The sequence below is a fragment of the Acartia tonsa genome, chromosome 5 (genome assembly GCF_053477335.1).
Source record: "Acartia tonsa isolate MP-2025a chromosome 5, ASM5347733v1, whole genome shotgun sequence".
Lineage (NCBI taxonomy): Eukaryota > Metazoa > Arthropoda > Copepoda > Calanoida > Acartiidae > Acartia > Acartia tonsa.
In genome coordinates, this window is record NC_137264.1 from 53,168,050 (window position 1) to 53,190,827 (window position 22,778).

General features: G+C 30.6%; 2 protein-coding genes across 4 annotated transcripts in view; one reads left to right on the forward strand and one right to left on the reverse strand.

Annotated features, from left to right (window-relative positions):
• The window catches only part of LOC145319831 (serine/threonine-protein kinase BRSK2-like), a 199,242-nt gene that overhangs the window by 66,911 nt on the left and 109,553 nt on the right, over nucleotides 1-22,778 (forward strand). The gene's annotated exons all lie outside the window — the stretch shown is intronic.
• Nucleotides 1-22,778, reverse strand: part of LOC145319832 (uncharacterized) — a 39,357-nt gene that overhangs the window by 6,571 nt on the left and 10,008 nt on the right. Inside the window, exons 10-19 of the mRNA XM_080162199.1 lie at nucleotides 16,197-16,292; nucleotides 15,512-15,580; nucleotides 14,448-14,510; nucleotides 13,704-13,774; nucleotides 8,468-8,538; nucleotides 7,714-7,810; nucleotides 7,388-7,464; nucleotides 5,894-6,034; nucleotides 5,703-5,774; nucleotides 3,341-3,457 (exon numbers count right to left, since the gene is read on the reverse strand). Coding sequence (XP_080018325.1) covers nucleotides 3,341-3,457; nucleotides 5,703-5,774; nucleotides 5,894-6,034; nucleotides 7,388-7,464; nucleotides 7,714-7,810; nucleotides 8,468-8,538; nucleotides 13,704-13,774; nucleotides 14,448-14,510; nucleotides 15,512-15,580; nucleotides 16,197-16,292 — 874 coding nt within the window. The remainder of the gene's footprint in view (nucleotides 1-3,340; nucleotides 3,458-5,702; nucleotides 5,775-5,893; nucleotides 6,035-7,387; nucleotides 7,465-7,713; nucleotides 7,811-8,467; nucleotides 8,539-13,703; nucleotides 13,775-14,447; nucleotides 14,511-15,511; nucleotides 15,581-16,196; nucleotides 16,293-22,778) is intronic.

The window sequence follows — 22,778 nt, forward strand, 5'->3', positions numbered from 1 at the left end:
ATGCTGCGTGTCTGTCTGTATGTAACTTAAGTTCTCTAAAATGGCTTGAATTGTGGGTGAAGTTAGGCTAGTAACCCCCAAATTCCGTAAGAAAAAAAGGTTAAGTAATCCCTTTAATTAATTTTAAACATAAAATAAAGCAGGTCTAAGAGTGTTAGAAATTATATATCTTTAGCCATAAACTTTAGCCTGTAAATGAAAAAATCAGGGGAAAAATAATAATAAAAGCCTACAAAAATGAAGATAGAATAAACATATATTTCTATAAGAAGATGTGCGTAGCAGTGACAAAAGTTAATTAAGGAAATGTAAGCATAAGTTTTTGTCTCCCTGATAACTTTCTATTTTTACATTATCTGGGTCCAAGAAAAAAATAATGAGGCAACAAAATGTATTCATTTTTGGCAGAGGAGGATGGACCTCATTATGTCTAGGCTCTAGGCTATTTTAAGATTATATTATTCAGATGCATATAGTACTCTGTATGTACTAGAGGGTTTTAAATATAATACCTACACTTTATACACATATTGTTCTATTTAAAATCTGCATTATTCCAAAGAAAGATCTTCAATATTTTGAGCCATTTCATGCAATATGAATTTATACTCGCGGGGATCTATTTTGTAAAATATGTTTATCTTTTTTGTTTCTGTGATGGATTGGAGCCGTTTGATTTTGGTGCGGCTCCAGCTCCTCGGAGTTGTATTTGGAAATACGGATCCGGATCCGGCTCCAGCTCCAGCTTCAACCTAAAATCAAGATAAACTGGACATATTTTTTCCCCATAAAAAATACTTTTTATTTTTGACTTTTGAAGGTTTTAAAAGTTCAATTTTTGATAAAAAGGGCATTTGCACATGACAATACAGAGTTATCAAATTATAATTTGTAAAAAAATCTCTTTATTTATCTAGTCCGGAGCCGGAGCCGTTTTTAACGAAAATTACGGCTCCGGCTCCAGCAAAATATGACGGCTCCCGGCTCAGGCTCCGAAACACTGCCGAATTGTTACACAAATATAGACGTATATCCAAGGACATGTTAGGAAAACATCATACATAAATTAAGCCTTTTCCCATGGAGTTTTAAAACCCTCTAATATGCACTTATTTTCCTACTTAGATATGGACATTTAATCTGTATTTATGTTACAACTTTAGAATGTATTTTATCAATTTATAAAAATACTAGCGGCTACACCCCTAGCGTATAGGGGCTTTGCCCCAAGAGATAATTAAAAAAAAATTAAGTACTACCGTTGCTGCCGCCAGTAGTTTTATGTGAACTAACTTCCCCATAAGAAAAAAAAATCGTGGAAAAATAGGTACCTACGCAAGAAAAAAAGAAAAAAATTGGGGGGGGGATTTTTAGTTTTGGGTTAGTTGGGGGTGTCCCACCCCCAAAAAAATAGCCTAAAACCACCACAGGACCAGTAGGTATATTCCCTGAAGAGTAGAATCCGATCAGTTCAGTGTTTACCGAGGGACAGACAGACAATCATAGTTCTACTTTGTATTATAGATAGGCCCCAAGCCATACAATCCAATATATTTGAAACCAAAAATATTTTTGATTTTTCTTTCCCTGACATGTTGATAAACAATTTTACAATACATCAAGAGTTATCTTAAATAATCCTTATATAAAAGTAACAGGATGTCTATCTGTACTGAAGGTTACCACTAACCGCTAGAACATAATTGTTCTTCTTTACAATACAGATTCTTTTTCGTCTTGGGAAGATCTATAACTATTATGGGGAGGGCACTACCATCCTCCCACGAAAAATCACCCTATAGAAAAAAATGACCCTCTTAAAAGATTTTTCAAACGTTTTCTTTTAAAAAAATCGGAAGGGGTCTACTTAAAGTAATGAAATATTTTCTATGAACACTCTTTCTGGAAGCAATGTTCTGTAAGAAATAAATTAAATCATCACAGAAAATTATTTGAATTGCACATTTATGCAAAATTTTTAAAAAATAAGTTAGGAAAAAATATAATTTTCCTTATTTTAATATCTTTTAAAAATTTTAATACAAAGTTTTATCAAGGACAGTTATATCCATAAGAATGCGCAAGAACGTCCAAGAGTAAATTGTCCATAGTTTTATAGTAACTATGCTACAAAAGATGCCTTTTTCTCTCAGTCATATAAGAAAAACACACTTTTAATGAGGAAAAATGTTTAAAAAGTTTTAAAGATATGATGATGTGAATTGTTGAAAATATCTTATTTCCATCTCTTTTGTTCTACTAATGAAGTTTATCTGAAGAGTGACAGTTCTTATAGAGGTTATACAAAACAACTAGCATTTAGTGAGTGTAATGTAAACCATAGGCAAGTTGAATTTTAATCTAATGATAATGATCCTGATTTTAACAAGATTATTTTTTGTTTAAGAAATCTTTATACATTATTCTAAATCAGGATCTAAAGGTATAAGACAATGACCGATAAATTGATGTACAATACATACCTAATGATGATACACAAAATTATTCCTAATGTAAACTATAATTAGAGGTTGAAATCTTTGACAACTCAATTTAATCAACCAATACATCAGAATTCACTTAAGTCCCCAAGGTTGTTTAACTAACTAGTACGAAAATTATATTTTATGACTTTGAGGACTAACATAATAAAAAGCCATTTGTCCCATCTCTCTCTCTCTCTCTCTCTGATTCAAAATTGATAGAAAGATCTAATTATCATAAAAGCTTTCAATTTTAAAGATACATACGGGCTAGCCCAAAATTTAGGAATATTTTACTTTCGGTTAACATGATAGTAATTCCTGCCAAATTCAAAAAAAAATTGCTGTTTAGTGTGAACACCTTTCTGCAGACTTGTTTTGCCAACACCAATATTGATTTTTACACCAATAGATGGATATATGTGAATGTGTTTTATACCAGTAAAATGGAATAACTTTTTATGCCAATACTTAGCAAAAACATGTTAATTTAGTGGTTCAAACAAAAACTTATCCCCTATTATTTCGATTCAAACAAATAAATAATTAGAAGATGAAATTCTTTTTAAATATTGTTTATTTAATTTTCACCCTGAACACCAAAGCGGATGAATTTAACGTCCGTTGAGATCTTGTAAATGGCAGGATTACTAAGAAAAGCTTAACAATGGTCTAAGGTAGGATTAGGGATATTTCGCAGGGGATATGGGGCCAAAGATAAAAAAAAACTACCCCCCCCCCCCCCCCCCCCAACTAGGTTTAAATCCATTTCTAAAATCTTTGAACTTCAAGAACTATAAAGTAAAACTATTAAGGAAAAACTCATCTGAGTCCTTGGAAAGTTTTGGTCTATTTACCTGAACGCATTTCTTCTCATGGCCTCATTCTGAACTCCAATGGGAAAGTTGATGACTTTGCACCTCATATAATCCTCCACAGATTCAGCTGTCCAATAGTCATTGGGCAAAGCTCGCCTTAAATTGTTAGGATTATTATTTAGCCACAGAATAATTCCATATTGGACCCTTCCTACATGTGAAATCGGTCTGCAAGTACTGTATTATGTTTTTTGAAAATGCATTTATGAATACGTCCATTAAGCTATAAAAATTGGAAAGAATTTTAATGAATATAATAGATTTGAAATCTGCATAAAATTTTAAGGATTTTTTATAAAATTCGTTTTTTATATAATTCATTATTTCAAGTGCAAATCCAATTTAAGTTAATAAATTTTGATCAATAGGATAGGTGGATTGGAAACTACCTGCGCTCTAATTGGTTGAATGATGTACGTCACTTAAGCTTCTCCAATCAGGGCGCAGATAGTTTTCAATCCACCAATCACAGATGTCAAAATTATTTAACTTAATTTGTATTTGCGCTTATAGATAAAGAATTATACAAAAAACGAATTTTATAAAAATTCCTTAAAATTTTATGCAGATTTCAAATCTATTAGATTCACTAATATTCTTTCCAATTTTTATAGCTTAACGTCCATATTACATCTTTTGGAACACTTTTTTTTTGAAAAAAAATTTTAATCTGTTAATTTCTAAGAAAAAACTTGTATGTGGCATTAGAGAATCATTAATTAAAAAGGGGGAGTAGGTTGTGCGAAAATTCCGTAAAGGTGTGAGTTTTAAGACTTAAAAACAGTAGAACAATAAAATTTATGTTAACTTTAATAAAAAAAAATTTTGTCTATAGTTCTTTTCAATAAGAAATACATATATTATTTAGTAAATATTATTGTTCTACTACTGTTTTTAAGCCTTAAAACTCACCTTTACGGAATTTTAGCACAACCTACCTCCCCCTTTTTAACAAAATTTCACATTTTAGAAATATTTCACTTAAAAAATAAAAACAGAAAAATCTTTGTACTTAAGAACAAGAATGATGTTAACCATTATGTTTTGTTGTAATATAGTTGCGCATAGGAAATGATCTAGACAAAGCATTATTGGACCAATTACTAGAAAGCCATAATTATAAACCAAAATACTTATTATGGTTTAGGAGAAGAATTTTTCTAAATATATTTTTGATATTAAGTATCGTATAGAAAAAAAGTGATTGCATAAATTTTTAGAATGTTGTTTAATTAATTTGATAAGTTTTAGAATGGCACAGCATACGAACCTTTAAAAAGGCTGTGAAGTCAAGTTTGGCGGCTTCAGCTTTTTCAAGCTGCTGCACTGATTAGGTATTTTCTTAATAGAATGGGAGAAGGGGAGGAAGAATAATTGGAGGGAAAAATATGGGAGGGAGGGGACATTGGGCTATCTATTATAATAGTCCCTAAAGTTTTATAATAATATTTTGTTATTCATTGGCTTAGCAACTTTGGGGACTTTAATAATGTTAATTGGTTATTTCATTCAGTTAAAAGTTCAAATGTTTTAATCTGTAATTCCGGATCTACATCAATTTATCGGCTATTATCTTATCCAAAATCAAACTTGGAGAATATTATTGGAACTGGTCTACACCGATTATGTCTAATAGAACGAAATATCCACAGAACTATAAACTAGAAACCCTACCATTTAACCCAATAACAATACAACAAAATATAAATACTGCAACATTAGGTCATTTAGATTTCCTCTCTCTCTCTCTCACTTGCTCTCAGACTTTACCACAAGTCTTCAGTGAGTCCTTACAATTTAAAGGTACATATCTATAATACAAAGTAGAACGATGTCTGTCTGTTTGTTTGTAGCGAAGGATCTCGCTAACCGCTGAACCGATCGGGTTCTCCTTTACAGGGTAGCTTCTCATAGGTCCCGGGAAGGTTTATAACTATTTTCTTGGGGGGTGAACACCCCAAACCCCCCCAAAAAATTAAAATACCCATTGTCTAATCCCAAAAAAATCCTGCATGTATTTAGTGCATTTTTAAATGGTGTTTTAAAACACAGAAGATTTATTCTGTAGTTCCCACATAAAAGGATAAATTAGCACTCCTAAGAAACTCTATTAAAGGATTATAACAACTAGTGGAGTTCAACTGAGGCCAGACAATTTTATTCATTTTCTGCCCAGCAATAAAAATCTCATGCTGAATGGTCCACTGTTTCATTTGCTTGTGATAATTACCCCACAGACAATTTTAAAGTACAGCAAGTACAAATATTATACTGATATACCAAAAAAAACTCATATTTACAAAGCCTCATTCCCAACCTAAACATATTGAAGGTTACATACCTTGACCTTAGGTTAGAAACATATCCTTTGGTGAAAATGTACAACCATTGGCTCATTTGACTTCCTTTAGGACCTAATTTTAAATTCATCTATTAAAAAACTTTAGATTAAATGTATAATTATTTGAGGATAAATAAACAAAAGAAAATTAAACTAAAATTAGATTTTATGATATACTAAATAGATGAATTCCTTCAACATTTAATTGTGAGGCAAGGTCTTCAACAGTCTGTTTTATACTGAGCTTTACATCAAAATGGAATGAAGCGGCCTTGTTCAAATAAGCTTGGGCTTTGCCTTGGCAGACTATGGTAGCAAACTCGTGCCCAGCTATTCCTGTATTTGATCAAATATCTTTTCAAGCATTTCAGACGACAGTATTATATTTTAATAACTAATTTTTAAACACATTACATTAGTAAAATTTATAGGTAGAATTTTAGTTAACCAGCTGACAATAAAATCTACTTAAGTCAAAAAAAAGTTTTTTTTTGTTCATGAATAATAATGATGCATGATATAATCCGATCAATAAGTTACAAGAATTTTAGTAAACACAACATTGCATAAACTCCCATTTTATTAACATTTCACATTTATAATTCTAGAAATAAATATTGTTAAAAGGGCCAATTCTTTTATTCCTCTCCTAAGACTGCTTTAGCATTAAATATTTATACCTAAAAGTCTTATGACCTACTAAAGGAAAAACTAAAGTGGGTTTTTATTTTATACAACATTTAATGTAAAACAGCACTAAATTATTTTTTCCTGATACATAAAATTTGAGAAGTGTATGTTGATGAGAATTAAACAGCTTCTGTTGGTTACAATTAACTTTACATTCTAGGATATTTTAATGGATTCATTTCATAGAAGAATTATTAGGCCTTTTAATCATTTAGATGTAAAGCATTTATTTTTAAAGCTCTTATAGTTTAATAGAAAAAAAGTAATCTGTCCAGAACACAAGAATACAAAATTCGTATTTTATTATTTTGTTATTTGTTGAAAGACTACATTTAATTTTGCTGATTCTTCCACAGAAAGTGGCTGTTTTGTTTGAACCACAAAATAAAGGAAAAAGTGTATGGGATGGGATATATTGTATGAATACAGAGTGCAGTGGTGCATTCTATTTATATAGATAGTTATTTCATTGTGGAAAGATGGATAACAGACATTCATAGGCGAACATATTTTAATAATAGTATCTATTCATTCATTTTATAAAGTTTTATTTTATTTTCATGTAATGTTAAAAATTTGTTTGAATTGCAAATGTTTATTTTATTCCACAGACTCTTTCCTTCAAGTAAGAGGTAGGGTATTCAATCAAATAGGTATCAATCATAATAGTTATTGCAATTTTTCTTATATTTGAAAGGGTGGCTCTATAAGCTATAGTATTTTTCACTTTTAACTTGAAAATCTACTCTAAATTCTGTCTGCCCATCTGTAAGTTTTTGTTAAAATCTTACTTTAATGCTGTGGGGAAATAAGATTTATTTGAAATAGATGACTTTAATTATTCTGAAAGTAACTCCGACCAATATAAAACTCAATTAATTTCAACGTTATCTGAACATTAAACTATGATGATATTTCTGTGTGACATATGAAATTAACTTTGCTGGTATTTTATGTTAGATTTAATATTTCTACCAAAAATACTTTAAGATATGATTCCTTTGATATGACAAGTTGGTCTTCTGTCAATAATAACCACCACCTCCATTACATGCCAAGTTATTCGTTCCTCCTGAATGGATAGACAGATACAATAGAATAGACAGGTTAACAGTACACAGAAAAAAAAATACATTAATAATTCATAAATTAAAGGATAATTGAAAAAAAAAGATTGAAAACATGTAGATTTTTAAGATACATAGTTAGAAATTATTTAAAGATTGAGAAAAGGAAAGTGTAAATGTACTATAGGTTCAAAAACATTTTGCAGGCGTATAAACAAATTATCAAAATATTATAGATAATAGACAAACCATACCTTGTTTTTGGAGAGAACAAAAATATTGCATCGATGTGAGGGCCCTTCCTTATTGCTATCCTCTATTGGTTTAAACAGCTTTTTAACAACTGTACCATCCTGTTATAGCCATTAATATAATTCTTTTTATAAAACAAGAATGCTTGAAAAATCAGACAAAGCACATTAATAAATGAATAGTGATATCACTGTGTATATTATAGGGACCGGATTCAGATTCTTACAAGAATCCGTCAAAAAAAATGGCAGATTCCAGATTCTTATTTTTTGCGGATTCTGGATACTAGCAATATTTTAAAAGGCTTTTTTCGAAAATTAAGTGCTACATATGTCCTAAAAATTAATGTTCTTGGTGTTCTCTATAATTCACCTCCGAGAATTTAACCAGATTTTAAAAGATTTTATATGATGATAATCTTTGCCTTCAAAAAGGGGGAGTTGAAAGAAAAAACTCAAGACGCTAATTTTAGCCTACCACTTAAGAATCCGTAAATGCTATTAAAAAACGGATTCTGGATTCGGATTCCAAAATTGACCAAAAATTGGATGGATTCCGGATCCCAGATTCAGATACGGATTGCCAACCCTAGTATATTATAATCATAACCAGAAGGCAGGATGCTTAATTCAGATATAATTTCTAATGAAAACCTCTAGAAAGTTGAAGTTCAGACTGACCCTAAAAAATTGAACTGAAATATTTAAATAGAGACATAATATGTAGCTTAATTTGAATTTAGACTAATGACAATGTTCCTGTTTTTTGGCCACCATTTTGACACTGACTCTCTCTCTGATATTCTCTCTTCTTAGATTCTGTCTTGCCTAAAACATACTTATACTTAGTAGTACAAAAAATAAAATTTATACTGATAAAGAATTAAGTGGCTTTTTCTCTTTCTTTACATTAACAGATTTTTGCAATAATGAATTAATTTGGTAGTATTTGAATACTCAGTGTAAGCTTTAGCTTATGACAAATGAATTAAAGCTTATTTTATCATATTAACTTTGAATAGATAAAGATAAACTTTAAATGTCCTAACTCTAATTATAGCTTGGTACCAATCTTTCCTCCTGAAGTCCTGAGGGAATAAGTGTAGAATGCAGGCTAGTTTAGAGTCCAGAGAAACAGAATTGCAAAGGATTGCATGATAAGTTGCACACTAGATATAGGAGAAAGCAGGCATGCCCAAATCTATTCCAAGTTGCAACATTTCTTATAAATTTTCAAATGTTTGTGCACTACACTTAGTTTTTTTACATTAGAAGAACTATCCTTATTAAAAGATATAATTTCAAATAATAGTTTTGAAAAAATATGTTGGATAATATTGTTCTTTCTAGAATGTAATAATCTAGGTTATGATTAATTTTCATTTTATTTTAGAAAATATTTTAAGATATTGGTAAGACATTTTTAAAGCAATCTAAGATTATCTGTATTAATTAATAAATTAAGTTAATTCAAAATGTAACCAGGATCTATAAATATTCTTGAATATAACAGGCCTTATGCACATTAAATAGCATTAGCTCAACTTTCTTTTGAAACAGAATTATACAATTCCTGGAACCAATTTTATTGCCCATGAAACCAATGTATACTGTGAAACAACTGTCCACCACAAATATGAAAAGGTGCTTGTACCAATTTAATGAAATTACCAAGAAATATCAAGAAAACCATTCTCTGTATTATCTTGTTTAAGAATTAATACATAAAGATAATAATTATAAAAACAAAATTTTTCAAAATTACCAGTGTTGTGAAAATACCACACAAAAAAATGCAGGGAAATGAATATAAGTTAACAGAGAGGACACTTTTTTGCAATCAAAGTACGAGCACAAAATAATCATTAGGTATTAGTTTTGTTCATTTAAGTTAGATTTTTCCACTAGAAATTGTAAATTATAGATATAAAAAGATTAAAATTGAGTAAAATTTTTATTGGGTGCTGTTAAGCTTTATCACCAAGCAATATCAATTTGTAGCCTTTGATGATGACGAAACTTAATATCCTTTATCTACAATACAAAGTAGCTTGATGTCTGTCCGTCTGTCTGAAGCTTAAGATCTCGGTAACCACTGAACCGATCGGATTCTACTCTTCCGGGAAAATACCTACTGGTCCTGTGGTTTGGTTTTAGGCTATTTTCTTGGGGGGGGGGGGACATCCCCCCCAAAAAAAACCCATAAAATCCCCCCCATTTTTTTTTGTAGGAGATATCCCTATTTTAGATACCTATTCTTATTTTTTTTTTAAGAATTTCACCTTTACTTTTTTTATCATCTCTTGGGGCAAAGCCCCTAGAGGCTAGGGGTGAAGCCGCTAGTTTTTAAAATACTGAGATGAATTATTGAAAAAGTAGAACATAACAATAACAGAGCGGAAAATTTTCTTGAAGGAGCAATTATTTTTCTAATTATAGACTACCTACTCTGTAAGATTAAAAGATGAAAACAGTACAAAATAAATTTCTTAAAATAAAACCTATTTTTGGATCTAAAAATTATTTTAAAAGGTCTAATTTCAATTCTAGCAAAAACAAATTTAAAATTTAAGACAGTTGTCTAATTTGGCAAAAGCTATATTTAATCTGTTTGAAAAGAAAATAATAAATTTCTAAGAGTTCATACCAAATGATACAAAACTATAAACTCATAAATCAGCTTTCAAGCTAACTATGTATTTCATTCAACAAATACAATTATTTAATGCCTTAAAATGTAAATATTTATTTATGTTAAATAAAGTTTTATCAAATAAGGGGGGGGTAAGTTTTGCCACTTTCGCGTAATCAGTGTTGTGTGGGCTAGGTATTGATCTGAGATTATAGGTTATTTAGGATAAAAGTTTACTTTTGGGTAGTAGTTCACGGAAATTTAATCATTTTTTGAATAGGTCTCCAGGTTCAGGTGCTGCAGGCTGGAAGGTCGTTTCTGGACAGGTATAAAATTTTAAAAAATTTTGTTTGAAGAGTTAGAGAGCAACTTATAAAACAAAATATGCTTCTTTTTGAATGTTATTAACATATCTGCAAAAAAAAATTAAAATCGGCCTCCAGGTTCAGGTGCTGTAGGCCTCCAGGTACACTCTGGACAGGTAAAAATTAAATTTTTTATTTGAAGAGTTACAGGTACACTTTTAAAACCAAATATGCATCTCTTTGGATGTTATCATCATATTTGCAGAAAAATTTGAAATCGGCCTCCAGGTTCAGGTGCTGCAGGCCTCCAGGTACACTCTGGACAGGTAAAAATTTTTAAAAATTTATTTGAAGAGTTACAGGTACACTTATAAAACAAAATATGCATCTTTTTGGATGTTATCATCATATTTGCAAAAAAATTTAAAATCGGCCTCCAGGTTCAGGTGCTGCAGGCCTCCAGGTACACTCGGAACAGGTAAAAATTAAAATTTCTTATTTAAAGAGTTACAGGTACACTTATAAAACAAAATATGCATCTTTTTGGATGTTATCATCATATTTGCAGAAAAATTTAAAATCGGCCTCCAGGTTCAGCTGCTGCAAGCCTTCAGGTACACTCTGGAAAGGTAAAAATTAAAATTATTTATTTGAAGAGTTACAGGTACACTTATTAAATCAAATATGCATCTTTTTGGATGTTATTACCATATTTGCAGAAAAAATGACAATTGGTCTCCAGGTTCAGGTGCTGCAGGCCTCCAGGTACACTCTGGACAAGTAAAAATTAAAATTTCTTATTTGAAGAGTTACAGGTACACTTATTAAACCAAATATGCATCTTTTTGGATGTTATTACTATATTTGAAGAAAAAATGACAATTGGTCTCAAGGTTCAGGTGCTGCAGGCCTCCAGGTACACTCTGGACAGTTAAAAATAAAATATTTTATTTGAAGAGTTACAGGTACATTTATTAAACCAAATATGCATCTTTTTGGATGTTATTACCATATTTGAAGAAAAATGACAATTGGCCTCCAGGTACACTATGGACAGGTAAAAATAAAATATTTTATTTGAAGAGTAACAGGTACATTTATTAAACCAAATATGCATCTTTTTGGATGTTATCATCATATTTGCAGTTAAAATTAAAATCAGACTCCAGTTTCAGGTGCTGCAGGCCTCCAGGTCCAGTCTAAACAGGTAAAAATTATAATTTCTTTTTTAAAGAGTTAGAGGTACACTTATTAAACTAAATATGCGTAATTTTGGATGTTATTATCATATTTAAAGATAAATTGACAATCGGCCTCCAGGTTCAGGTGCATTCCCCATTCTGAGTATCTGTAATATTATATCTGAGACAGAATTATATTTTGCATAGGTGTGGAAATCCATACATAAACAAAAAGTAATAAATACTTCAGATCTATTTAGCTGGCCCCTTGAGGCTACCTTGACCCTGTCCGGAGCATAACTTAAACCTTTCATCTAAATAAAAAAATTATAAAATTAATTTTTTAAACCTGTCCAGCAGTCTCATGGAGGCCACCTTGAGCCTGTCTGAAGCACATCTAGGGACATTAAATAATATGTATTTTATTTGATAATGATATTTATCCATTTCCTATTTTATAACCTTTTCTCTAAATTCAAAAATTATGTATTAGGATTATTAGCTATCCTGCAGGCTCCTGGAGGCCACCAGAGCCTGCCTGGAACACAAATAGAAGGTTTACTTGATAAATTTTGCTATTATATTATATTTTAACAATTTTCTATTTAGAAACCTTTCCTCTAATATTAAAAAATAAATCAATAAGAAATTTTAAGTTTTACATGTCCAGAGTGTACCTGGAGGCCTGCAGCACCTGAACCTGGAGGCCGATTTCAAATTTTTCTGCAAATATGATGATAACATCCAAAAAGATGCATATTTGGTTTAATAAGTGTACCTGTAACTCTTCAAATAAGAAATTTTAATTTTTACTTGTCCAGAGTGTACCTGGAGGCCTGCAGCACCTGAACCTGGAGACCAATTGTCATTTTTTCTGCAAATATGGTAATAACATCCAAAAAGATGCATATTTTGTTTAATAAGTGTACCTGTAACTCTTTAAATAAAAATTTTTAATTTTTACCTGTCCAGAGTGTACCTGGAGGCCTGCAGCACCTGAACCTGGAGACCGATTGTTAATTTTTCTGCAAATGTGATGATAACATCCAAAAAGATGCATATTTTGTTTTATAAGTGTACCTGTAACTCTTCAAATAAAAAATTTTAATTTTTACCTGTCCAGAGTGAACCTGGAGGCCTGCAACACCTGAACCTGGAGGCCGATTGTCATTTTTTTCTTCAAATATGGTAATAACATCCAAAAACACGCATATTTGGTTTTATAAGTGTACCTCTAACTCTTCAAATAAAAATTTCTTATTTTTACCTGTCCAGAGTGTACCTGGAGGCCTGCAGCACCTGAACCTGGAGGCCGATCTTAATTTTTTCTGCAGATATGATAATAACATTCAAAAAGAAGCATATTTTGTTTTATAAGTTGCTCTCTAACTCTTCAATCTAATTTTTTTTTAATTTTATACCTGTCCAGAAACGACCTTCCAGCCTGCAGCACCTGAACCTGGAGACCTATTCAAAAAATAATTAAATTTCCGTGAACTACTACCCAAAAGTAAACTTTTATCCTTAAATAACCTATAATCTCAGATCAATAATTAGCCCACACAACACTGATTACGCGAAAGTGGCAAAACTTACCCCCCCCTTGTTTTTCCAGTAAGTAAAATATGTTTTTTTTTTTAAAGTTAAAATAATGTAGAGTTATTTTATGAGATAGAACCTATAATAGATCTGCATTATAGATAACACTCTTGCTATTGAAAAACATATTCTCTGTGGTTGCTTAGTTTGAAATATAAGCCCTTTGAATTGCTTCTTTAAAGATGCAAAATTCTGACCTTATTTCCCTTGAATATGGATATTTAGATGAGCATATCAGACAATCAGATAGACAGATGGATAGAAAGATAAAAATACCTTGTGCATGGTTTCTAGAAGGATGCCAAATTTAGACTTATTTCCACCACTCTCTGTAACCTTCTGGAATATCCTACAGAAAAGATTATACTTTTCAAAATCATAAATCAAATTATATTACATTGCCAAATAAAAGATGAATTAGATCAAAACTTCCCCAATAAAAATTATTTTGTCTTAGTATCTATTCTTAGACCAAAAGATAATACTTTAGACATTTAAAATCCATCACATTTTAAAAGCTTTAAAAGGGATTTAAATATGGTTTTGCTCTAGACAACATTTTTATTTCTTTCAATGATTTTTGTCCAGTCAACCAAAATAATTTTGTAGCTACTCTTTCATTTGTAAAATTGATATCTTATTTAGGTTTTGATATTATTAGGCAAAGATTGAAATGTCTAAATGTTTGAAATTAAATGTGAATAGGCCAGTATTTGATTCTAGATTTGCTATTAAACTTGTCATATCACATTTGAATAGAATCCGCACAGGCTGACTCAAAGTCCACTTTTTCAAATATCTTATATTTGTGAAAAAAGATGGCTAATGAAATCTGTAAGTAATTTACAAAAATAAAAAAGATATTCCAGAATAGTGAATGATTACAGAAGTGAAACATTGAAGTAAATAACTCACAGAAATGTTTTAATACATGAATACCAGATGTTTTGTATCAGGATATTATAATCTACTTAACATGTTCACCCTGTAGATTTGTTTGATTATGTTGTGTATAAACTTTCCTGATAAGTATGTTTACATCTTCATATTCATCTCTTATCCTCCATAATTCTGTGTCCTGTCCTATTCATAGATATATATATATATAGATAGATTGATTGATTTAGGATAGGAAGATAGATCAATAAATGGATAAATAGTTAGATAGATCAATAGATACAGAGAGATGGAACAAGGATGACAATATCCATAAATGTGAAGCTCTAAAATTAGATGGAAGGACAAACAAACAATAACTCAAGTACTGTCAGAAATTAATAATCATAACATTAATTTGTAATTCTAAACAATATTGTACATAAATTTGTTGCAAATTGTGTGGATACAGGATACAGTTAGAGAAGAAACTATCATTATGAAAAAAACCATAAACGGACGTGCAGACCGACTCCAATTAAAGAAAACCTTCGTTTTTAAAACAGCTAGCTTAGGAAAATATAAAACAATAAAAACAGCAAAACAAGTATCCAATGTACTATTACTACAAACTAAAAGAAATATTGTTGTCCTCAATGATAAGTCTAAGATTAATGGATTAATTTATCAAACAGACTTATCTGTCTATTTTGTCTGATAAAGATTTAATGTTACTTGTTTAATTGTAAAATCTATTTGTATGATATTAAATCTTTTTAGGTTTCCTCCTATGAATGATGTTGTCCATGCTTTAACAAATATATATTCATAAATTGTAATTGTCCGACTAGTTAGTGTACTGGCTCAATTTCCTATGCTTTGTAAAGCCTTGCTTTTATAGATGTTATCATCCTTGTTATTTGAACTATCTATCCATAGAAAGTCTAATGTAAAACATATGTCACAGAGACTGATTAGTATACTGGCCTAATTTCTCTGGTTGTAAATAATATGTCAAGTATATTACTGTGTTCAATTTTCCTTTTTTCTCATAGAAAAATAAAAAGAAAACTCATAATCTCATTGTATCATGTCAAAATCTAAGGCAAATAAGAAAATAATAAGCTTTTTTAAAGGAACTTCTAGGTTGTACCTCGTCGTTAAAGAATCTTTGCTATCAGTAATACTATTAAGTCAAAAAGTTTTACCTGAGTTATCAGGATATGGATGTGGAGCTGCTCCAGGTGGTCCAGCAACTGCAAGGGGGGCTCCCACTCCTTATAAAGAAAAATCATTAGAAATGTTTTTAAATCTAAAAGCAATGTAACTTTAATGATACTTGTTAAATATTTAATGCAGGGGTGTACATTCTGCATGGGGGGAAAAGTGACAAATAAAGTTACCTGAAAACATTTTTCCTCCTTGGACAGAAAAATTGAAATTATGTGGGTGGAGGAAAAAAGAATAGAATAAAGGGTAGGTACTGAAAACATTTCCCCAATATTTTCCCCTTCTAAGGAAAAAATAGAAAGGGAAAAAATAAAATATATTTTGTAGTCAGGGAAAAAAATCTTGTGCAGAATATACACCGCTGCTTTAATGTATGGATATGAGAAAACTTTGTCTTCTCGCATTTAGTAAGCTAACAGAAGTAAATTAATTTCCCCTATTTATCTGTTACCCAATTTTTTAAAGCTTGCTAAGTCAGAATTTTAGAGATTTATCTGACCTTGTTAGCCGCTAGAAAGTTAGCAATATGGGTCTGATATCTGGTGTACTATATACATCAGTAATAGTAGCTCCGGTTTAAAGCATAGGTTTTCACTTTTCATCTTATGATTGTATCTCATTCATGAAAACACTAGTAACACAATAACAAAACAAAGTGTATACCTTGATGAATTGCTCCTGGAAGGGGTGCCTGGTGACCCCCTGCAACCGCAAGTGGCGGGTGTAGAATCCCTCGCGGTTCTAGAAAGTCTTGTTGCTCTAAAAGTATTGAGATAATTGTTGTTATTTTATTATGAACTAGCCTCTAAATGCCTCTAGGGACATTATAGGGAAAGGGTGGGTGGTATGTCAACTCTTCACTTTAAAATAAATAATTTTTCTGGACCTATACCTAATGTAAATAATATTGGTTCAGCGGTTAAGATAGACAGATACAGAGACATCATGTTACTTTTTTTAAGTTTGATAATAATTTGTTTAATGATTTTTAAGGTAATTCTTCTCCAACTAACCTACACACCCTAAATGTAAGAAACTTTATATCAGACAATAAAAATAATATCAGGCATTTAATCTTTGGATATCAATAAAAGTTTTTAATATGAAAGATTACTTTTTATCCCCTGTCAAAGCCCACTTTTCTCCCCTTTCTTTAACAAAATAAATTAATCTTTTCACATGTTGGAACATTAGACATATGAGTTAGATTGGTTATATTTGATAAAAATAAAATAATAGTTTGTGAATTATAAAAATATAATAAATGGTTTAAATATTCGCATCAAATTAAGATAAAAAGCAATAAAGGCAAATTCATGTACGGATAAATATATGAGCTTCCTGACAAGACAACCATTTCTTCTTTGAATAATTAACAGCTGCCAAAGTCAAAATGAAAAATTAGAGGATGACTAATCTACACCAATTGTCCTTTCCCTGATACTACACATGTATTTCTAATTGTATTTATATTTGACATATTGGCAGTTTTATTGATCAAATCTTTGTGTCCACTTTTGCCAGAAAAAAAGGGGATAAACAAAAAAAATATTACAACATACAAAAGTATTAAAGGTCATAGATAAGAATATGTGGGTATAGTGCCTTTCATGACAACGCCTCTTAAGGGGCGTTTCGTCTTATTTTCACAGTAGCTTTTCTACGGGGCAATCACCTAACCTAAAATAACATATCAAAGGCTACTGTGAAAATACGACAAAACGCCCCTTAAGAGGCGTTGTCACGAAAGGGACTATACCCGAATATGTTAATATGTTACTGTAGAATAAGATAAAAATATAACAATGAAATGCCTTCTTTTTAGACAGACAGAAAAGTGGGGAAAAAATAGTTTCTGTGACTTTATGTAGCATTATTTCAACTATTAAAATACTCTTATTGTATCTTTATATTAACTTATTATTACAGGTATGTTACTGGATACTTCAAGATTAGAACTAAAAATCTCAACAAATCAAAACTCTTAAAATAAAAGGATTTGTAATTTAAATTTCTTTAGTTCATGAAGAAAATATGGAATAATGCAGATTATTATTCTTTGAAATTTTTACTGGTTTATCCTTTTTAGCTGCTACTCTTTAATTAAGGACTGTCCGTTGCAGAAAGTAACTTAAAAAGTTATTAAAGCTGTCCATTGAAAGTTTTCAATACCTTTGAACTAAGATTAAAACAAAATACTTTTACAGGAAAAGAATCTTTACATTGTGTTCTCTGTACCGCAAAAGCTGCATGGCAATAACCTTTCCAGCAGAGATACTCTGAAATTTAATTTTACCTATCTAGTCTAACCCAAAAATAAAAAATAATGAATCTAGATTTACTTTTATACGTTGTCTAATCATCATATGATATTACATATAAGAACTGTAAACAAAATATCCTCTGCTAACTAATCCACCATTACTCAATGAATAATCAGAGGACAAACTTTGTTACAGAGAGAAGGAGAAGTAGTGTTCACGCATTGTGACCAATATTTTTATCCTATTATATAAAGTAGTAAGCTTTTTTATCTGTAGCAATGGATCTTGAACTAATTGAGTTCTCTTTTACATTGAAGCTTCTTATAGGTCCAATGAAGGTTTCTCCACCCTTCCAAAAAAAATGACCCAATCCCCAACCCCTAAAAAAACAATCTTTTTTTATGTTTCTTTTTAAAACTCAAATTGACTTTTCCCCCTCCCACCTTAAGTAGGCCTAGAGGCTTTTAGTGGCATAGCCGCTAGTAGCTAACAAAGAATAGTAAAATATTTTGCAATATCCATCAAAATGTCTTCTTTATCTTAAATGATTTGAAAAAAGGGGGGGGGGGGTATAGTTTTTAAGGTTTGTTTCTTTATTACTTTAGATGAAGTTATTTGGTACATGTATATTGTATAGGCCTGCAGGGTTAGGGCCTCAAACAGCCTTCTCCTAATTTTTTTTTGTTGCTTTCCAGAAATACTCGAAGAATTTTCTTTTTCTATACATATTCTTGCAAAGCTAAAGCCAATATTCTTATAAGTATACATATATTCCCTTAATATTAAGATCTAAACACACACACACACACACACACAATATGCCCCCTTCAATATTATAATAAATAAAAGACTAATCGCAAATAGTTTTTATTCCTAAACCATTTGATTGTTCCAGCCAATTATGATAGCAGATCTATAGCATAGATGTATATACAGATAACTACCTTCCTCCCTTTTTCAATGACCTTTTTCGTCTGCTACCAAATTGTTTTCTGCTACTTAGCTGTGTTAATATAACCTACAAAATTGGCTAATTTTCAATGACCCAATTGAGAGTAGGTCCAAGGATACTGCGATGGTGGGAGATACAGTTATTTAGCCAATTCCCCATCCAGTGTTTTACTCTTGGCTCTTATATGGAAGTTATTCATAATAAAGAGTTATGCCCATTAAGATATATAGGTTGGAAGAAATTTTAATGTTAGGGGGAGATTTGAAATTCATTTTTTGTATAATTATTTATCTAAAAGGGGAAATAAAATTTAAGGTCATAAATTTTGACCAATAGGATAGATGGATTGGAAACTACCTGCGCTCTAATTGGTTGAATGATGTGCAACACTTAAGCTTCTCCTATCAGAGCGAAGATAATTTTCAATCCACCAATCACAGATGTCAAAATTAATTAACTTAAATTGTATTTCCGCTTTTAGATAAAGAATTATGCAAAAAACGAATTTTATAAAAAAAATCCTTAAAATTTGATGCAGATTTCAAATCTCCATCTAACATTAAAATTCTTTCCAACTTTTTAATATTTTAATGCCCATACATGGGCGAAAGCATTTCCCCCATCATTATTTCCAATATACTTGCTTGAATTTATTATTGTATAAACAGTTTTTAATGTCTTTAGTCATGATGCGATTTGGTTGAGACTATAATAAAGAAAACTCTTCTAACGCTCTAATGTATTATTCAGATTTCCATATATTTGGGCAATATTATTTTTTTCATATTCATATATTTATGATAAATTGCCAACAACACCAGCCATAGACAAAGTATGTTATTTATGGCTCCATAGACAAGTTAGATTTATGGTTTCATAGACAATGTATCTTGTTATGTCAATTACGAGGTTGAAAAACTATTTGCGTTCATGGACAGACAGCATGAAATTTAATGTATATAATTTTATTTCTAAAATTCTCCTAATTTACAGTATCTAATATGAGAAATAAGAAAATGGGAGCATAAAAGGTAAATGTCTAGGCCTTTGACTGCCTGTTACCCCGTATAGTGCCCTTATCACACACAAACATTTACACACATTTATGGATAAAACAAGGATTAAACTTATCAAAGCATAACTATGGAATAAGAGGTTGAACATTGTAAGGCCCACACTTACAAAAAGTTAAACTTGGCTACAGATGATATTGTGAAAATATAACAATTGTGAAAGTTTTAAATTTTATTAGTCTTTTATTAAGTATATTCAAGACATAAATACAAAAAATAAGAATTTACATGGTCTATCAATATGAATGTCATTCGCATTTCAAACAATTCAATGAATTTTAGAATTGTATTGAGGCTATCCTATTATATAAAGAAGTAAGCGTTTTTTGCCTGTCCCGAAGGATCTCGCTAACTGCTGAACCAATATTGTTCTCTTTTACAATGAAGCTTCTTATAGGTCCTGGGAAGGTTTTAAACTATTTTGGGTGAGGGTGTCTTCACTCCCCTCCCCCCCCCAAAAAAAAAAAAATATTTTGTTTACTCTTTTTGGATGAGGTCGACTTTTCCCCCTCCTACCTTAAGTGCCCTTAGAGGCTTCTAGGGGCGTATCCGCTAGTACTTTATAAAGCAGCATTGCTGCTTGTAACAAAATCAGCCATCCACACTAACATACATACACAATTTCTTTTGGTTGTAGTAAACTTGCATATAAATATACATTTCTCTCCAGCACAACATCCTATTCTCTCTCTATCTTCACCAAATATCTCAAGAATTGTCTACAATCTACATAAAGGATGTCAGACAAATAAGTTGTTCAGTGAAATATCTGTGTTTAACAAAATTTTCAATATCTTGTTTAAATTGGATTGATGATTTAAGAACAATTATAATTGATAACTCTTTGGTAATTCGATTTCTACTTTTGTGAACTAAAAATTTTTCTGAAGTCCATATTAAGTCGCCTACTATGAGTTTTTAGTTTTTTGTATTTATTCAGTGAATACACTTAATAACCAGTCATCATACCAAAATGCTTGTTTCTATTCATATTTTAAGTTCCATTTTAACACATGGGTAATTTGGAACACTTCCAACCCCCTCCCCTTTCCTTTAGTTAAAAATGTTTTTACTCTTATAGGTAAACCTTTATAAGATTTAAAAACTTAATTCTTTTAGGACACACCCTTCAGTAATGTGTTGTATGTATTCCATGGATGTATTTATATTTATTATGGAACTACACTAGACAGTTTCAAACAGACTTGTTTTTTTTGTGTCTTTAAATTATAAACAAAATTATTGTGTCTGTATAACTTCTATATGACTTTCAGTACCGGTGTCTCTCATTAATCTATTCTAATAATAATAGATCAGTAATGTACAAAGGAAATGAATCTCATACCTTCATAGAAAAGCTGTGCATGATTTTGACTAATTAATTATCTAACTCCATAACTTTCATCTGATATATTGTGTAAAAATTCAGTTAATAATAAGCAATTGTGCTTCTATTCTAAAATCTCTTTAATAAATTCAAACAGTACAAGCTGAGCAATTTGAATATGCAAGATAATTTCTCAATTCATTTTAATTTAGCAACTTTTTACTTTCATTCACAGAAAAATCTTTTCAAGTATTAACTTTTCCAGATTGAATTATGAATATTTGATAAGTATTTTTCACTACTCCTTTCATGTGTATTTATGCACAAAATAATAATCCAATTTAAAACTCTCAATAACAATTCTAACTCAAATGCCATAAACTTTGGGGTATCTTTAGATTATCAAACTCAGTGTTTTGGATAATTGTTATGGAAAAATTATTCAATTTTTAACCTAGATAGATCTCATCAAATTATTACATTTTGCTTCAAAAAATGTCATTCTAGTTTATGTAATATTTTGTATAGATAATCTACATATGGTGTCAAACATATTGGCAATTACACATGACTATAGATATATAACAAAGTATAAACTTAGATTTAATGCAGTAGTATAGTATAGTTTAGTTAGTTGAGTAAAGGGGATATGTTACCAGTTGGTGGTAGAACTTTGTCAGACATTATCTTATAAATTAATATTAAATAGGCCACTTAAATTCTAATCTTAGATAATTTTATTTGAACACTTGTGCAATCTTAAATGTATATGTAAGTCATTGAGAATCTTAAATATGAAAAATAATGTATGGCAGATAAATACAGAATTTAAAGAGCATACCATTTCTAAAACTGAAAAGCTTATAAATCATGTTTAAATAATATGATTGCTATCTGGTTCCCCCTGTGTTTCATCTGTTGTCATGTTATACAAAGAGGATAATGCAATAACCCCCCCCCCCCCCTTATAACTATACTTGACTAGACTAGAGTAAAATGATGTCAGAAATGATTTATCTTTAAAGTTACACATGATAGATAAACTAAGCTGAGGCAAGTGTATACAGAGTATATATCATGCTTTATCAAGTTTGGTACAAGTAAGCATCTGCAATATTTTCAAAGATGACATTGTGTCAACCAGGGATAAGGGATGGGAAACGTAAGAAAATATTATTCCAGGCCTATTTTCCAACTAGGCCTAAAAAACTAGTTTCGGGATGACGCAGTAGTTAGATTTGAAAACTATGAACAATGATGAAATAGCTATTATATGAATGCAAAGAAAAAAAGTATAGAATAGAATTCAGGTAGTTGATTTCACCAATCATAAAATATAATAAAAACTTTTCAAAGAACCAATATGTTAGTGGCTTTAAGTAGAATCCCGTTATTACTTCGCCAACCCCCCCCCCCCCCCCCATTTAAAAAAAAAGTTTTTTTTGAGATGGTTAAATCTGATTTATTTTCAAACATTTTAAGGGGGGATCTACTTCATCCCAAAATTTGTATTTAGAAATAAACACCGCTTTAGCCCCCCAGCTTTAATAAATAAATTAAGTAGATTTGAATAAGTACATGGGTAACATTCTATCAACTAATTGTTCCATAGCATACATATAAATTAAG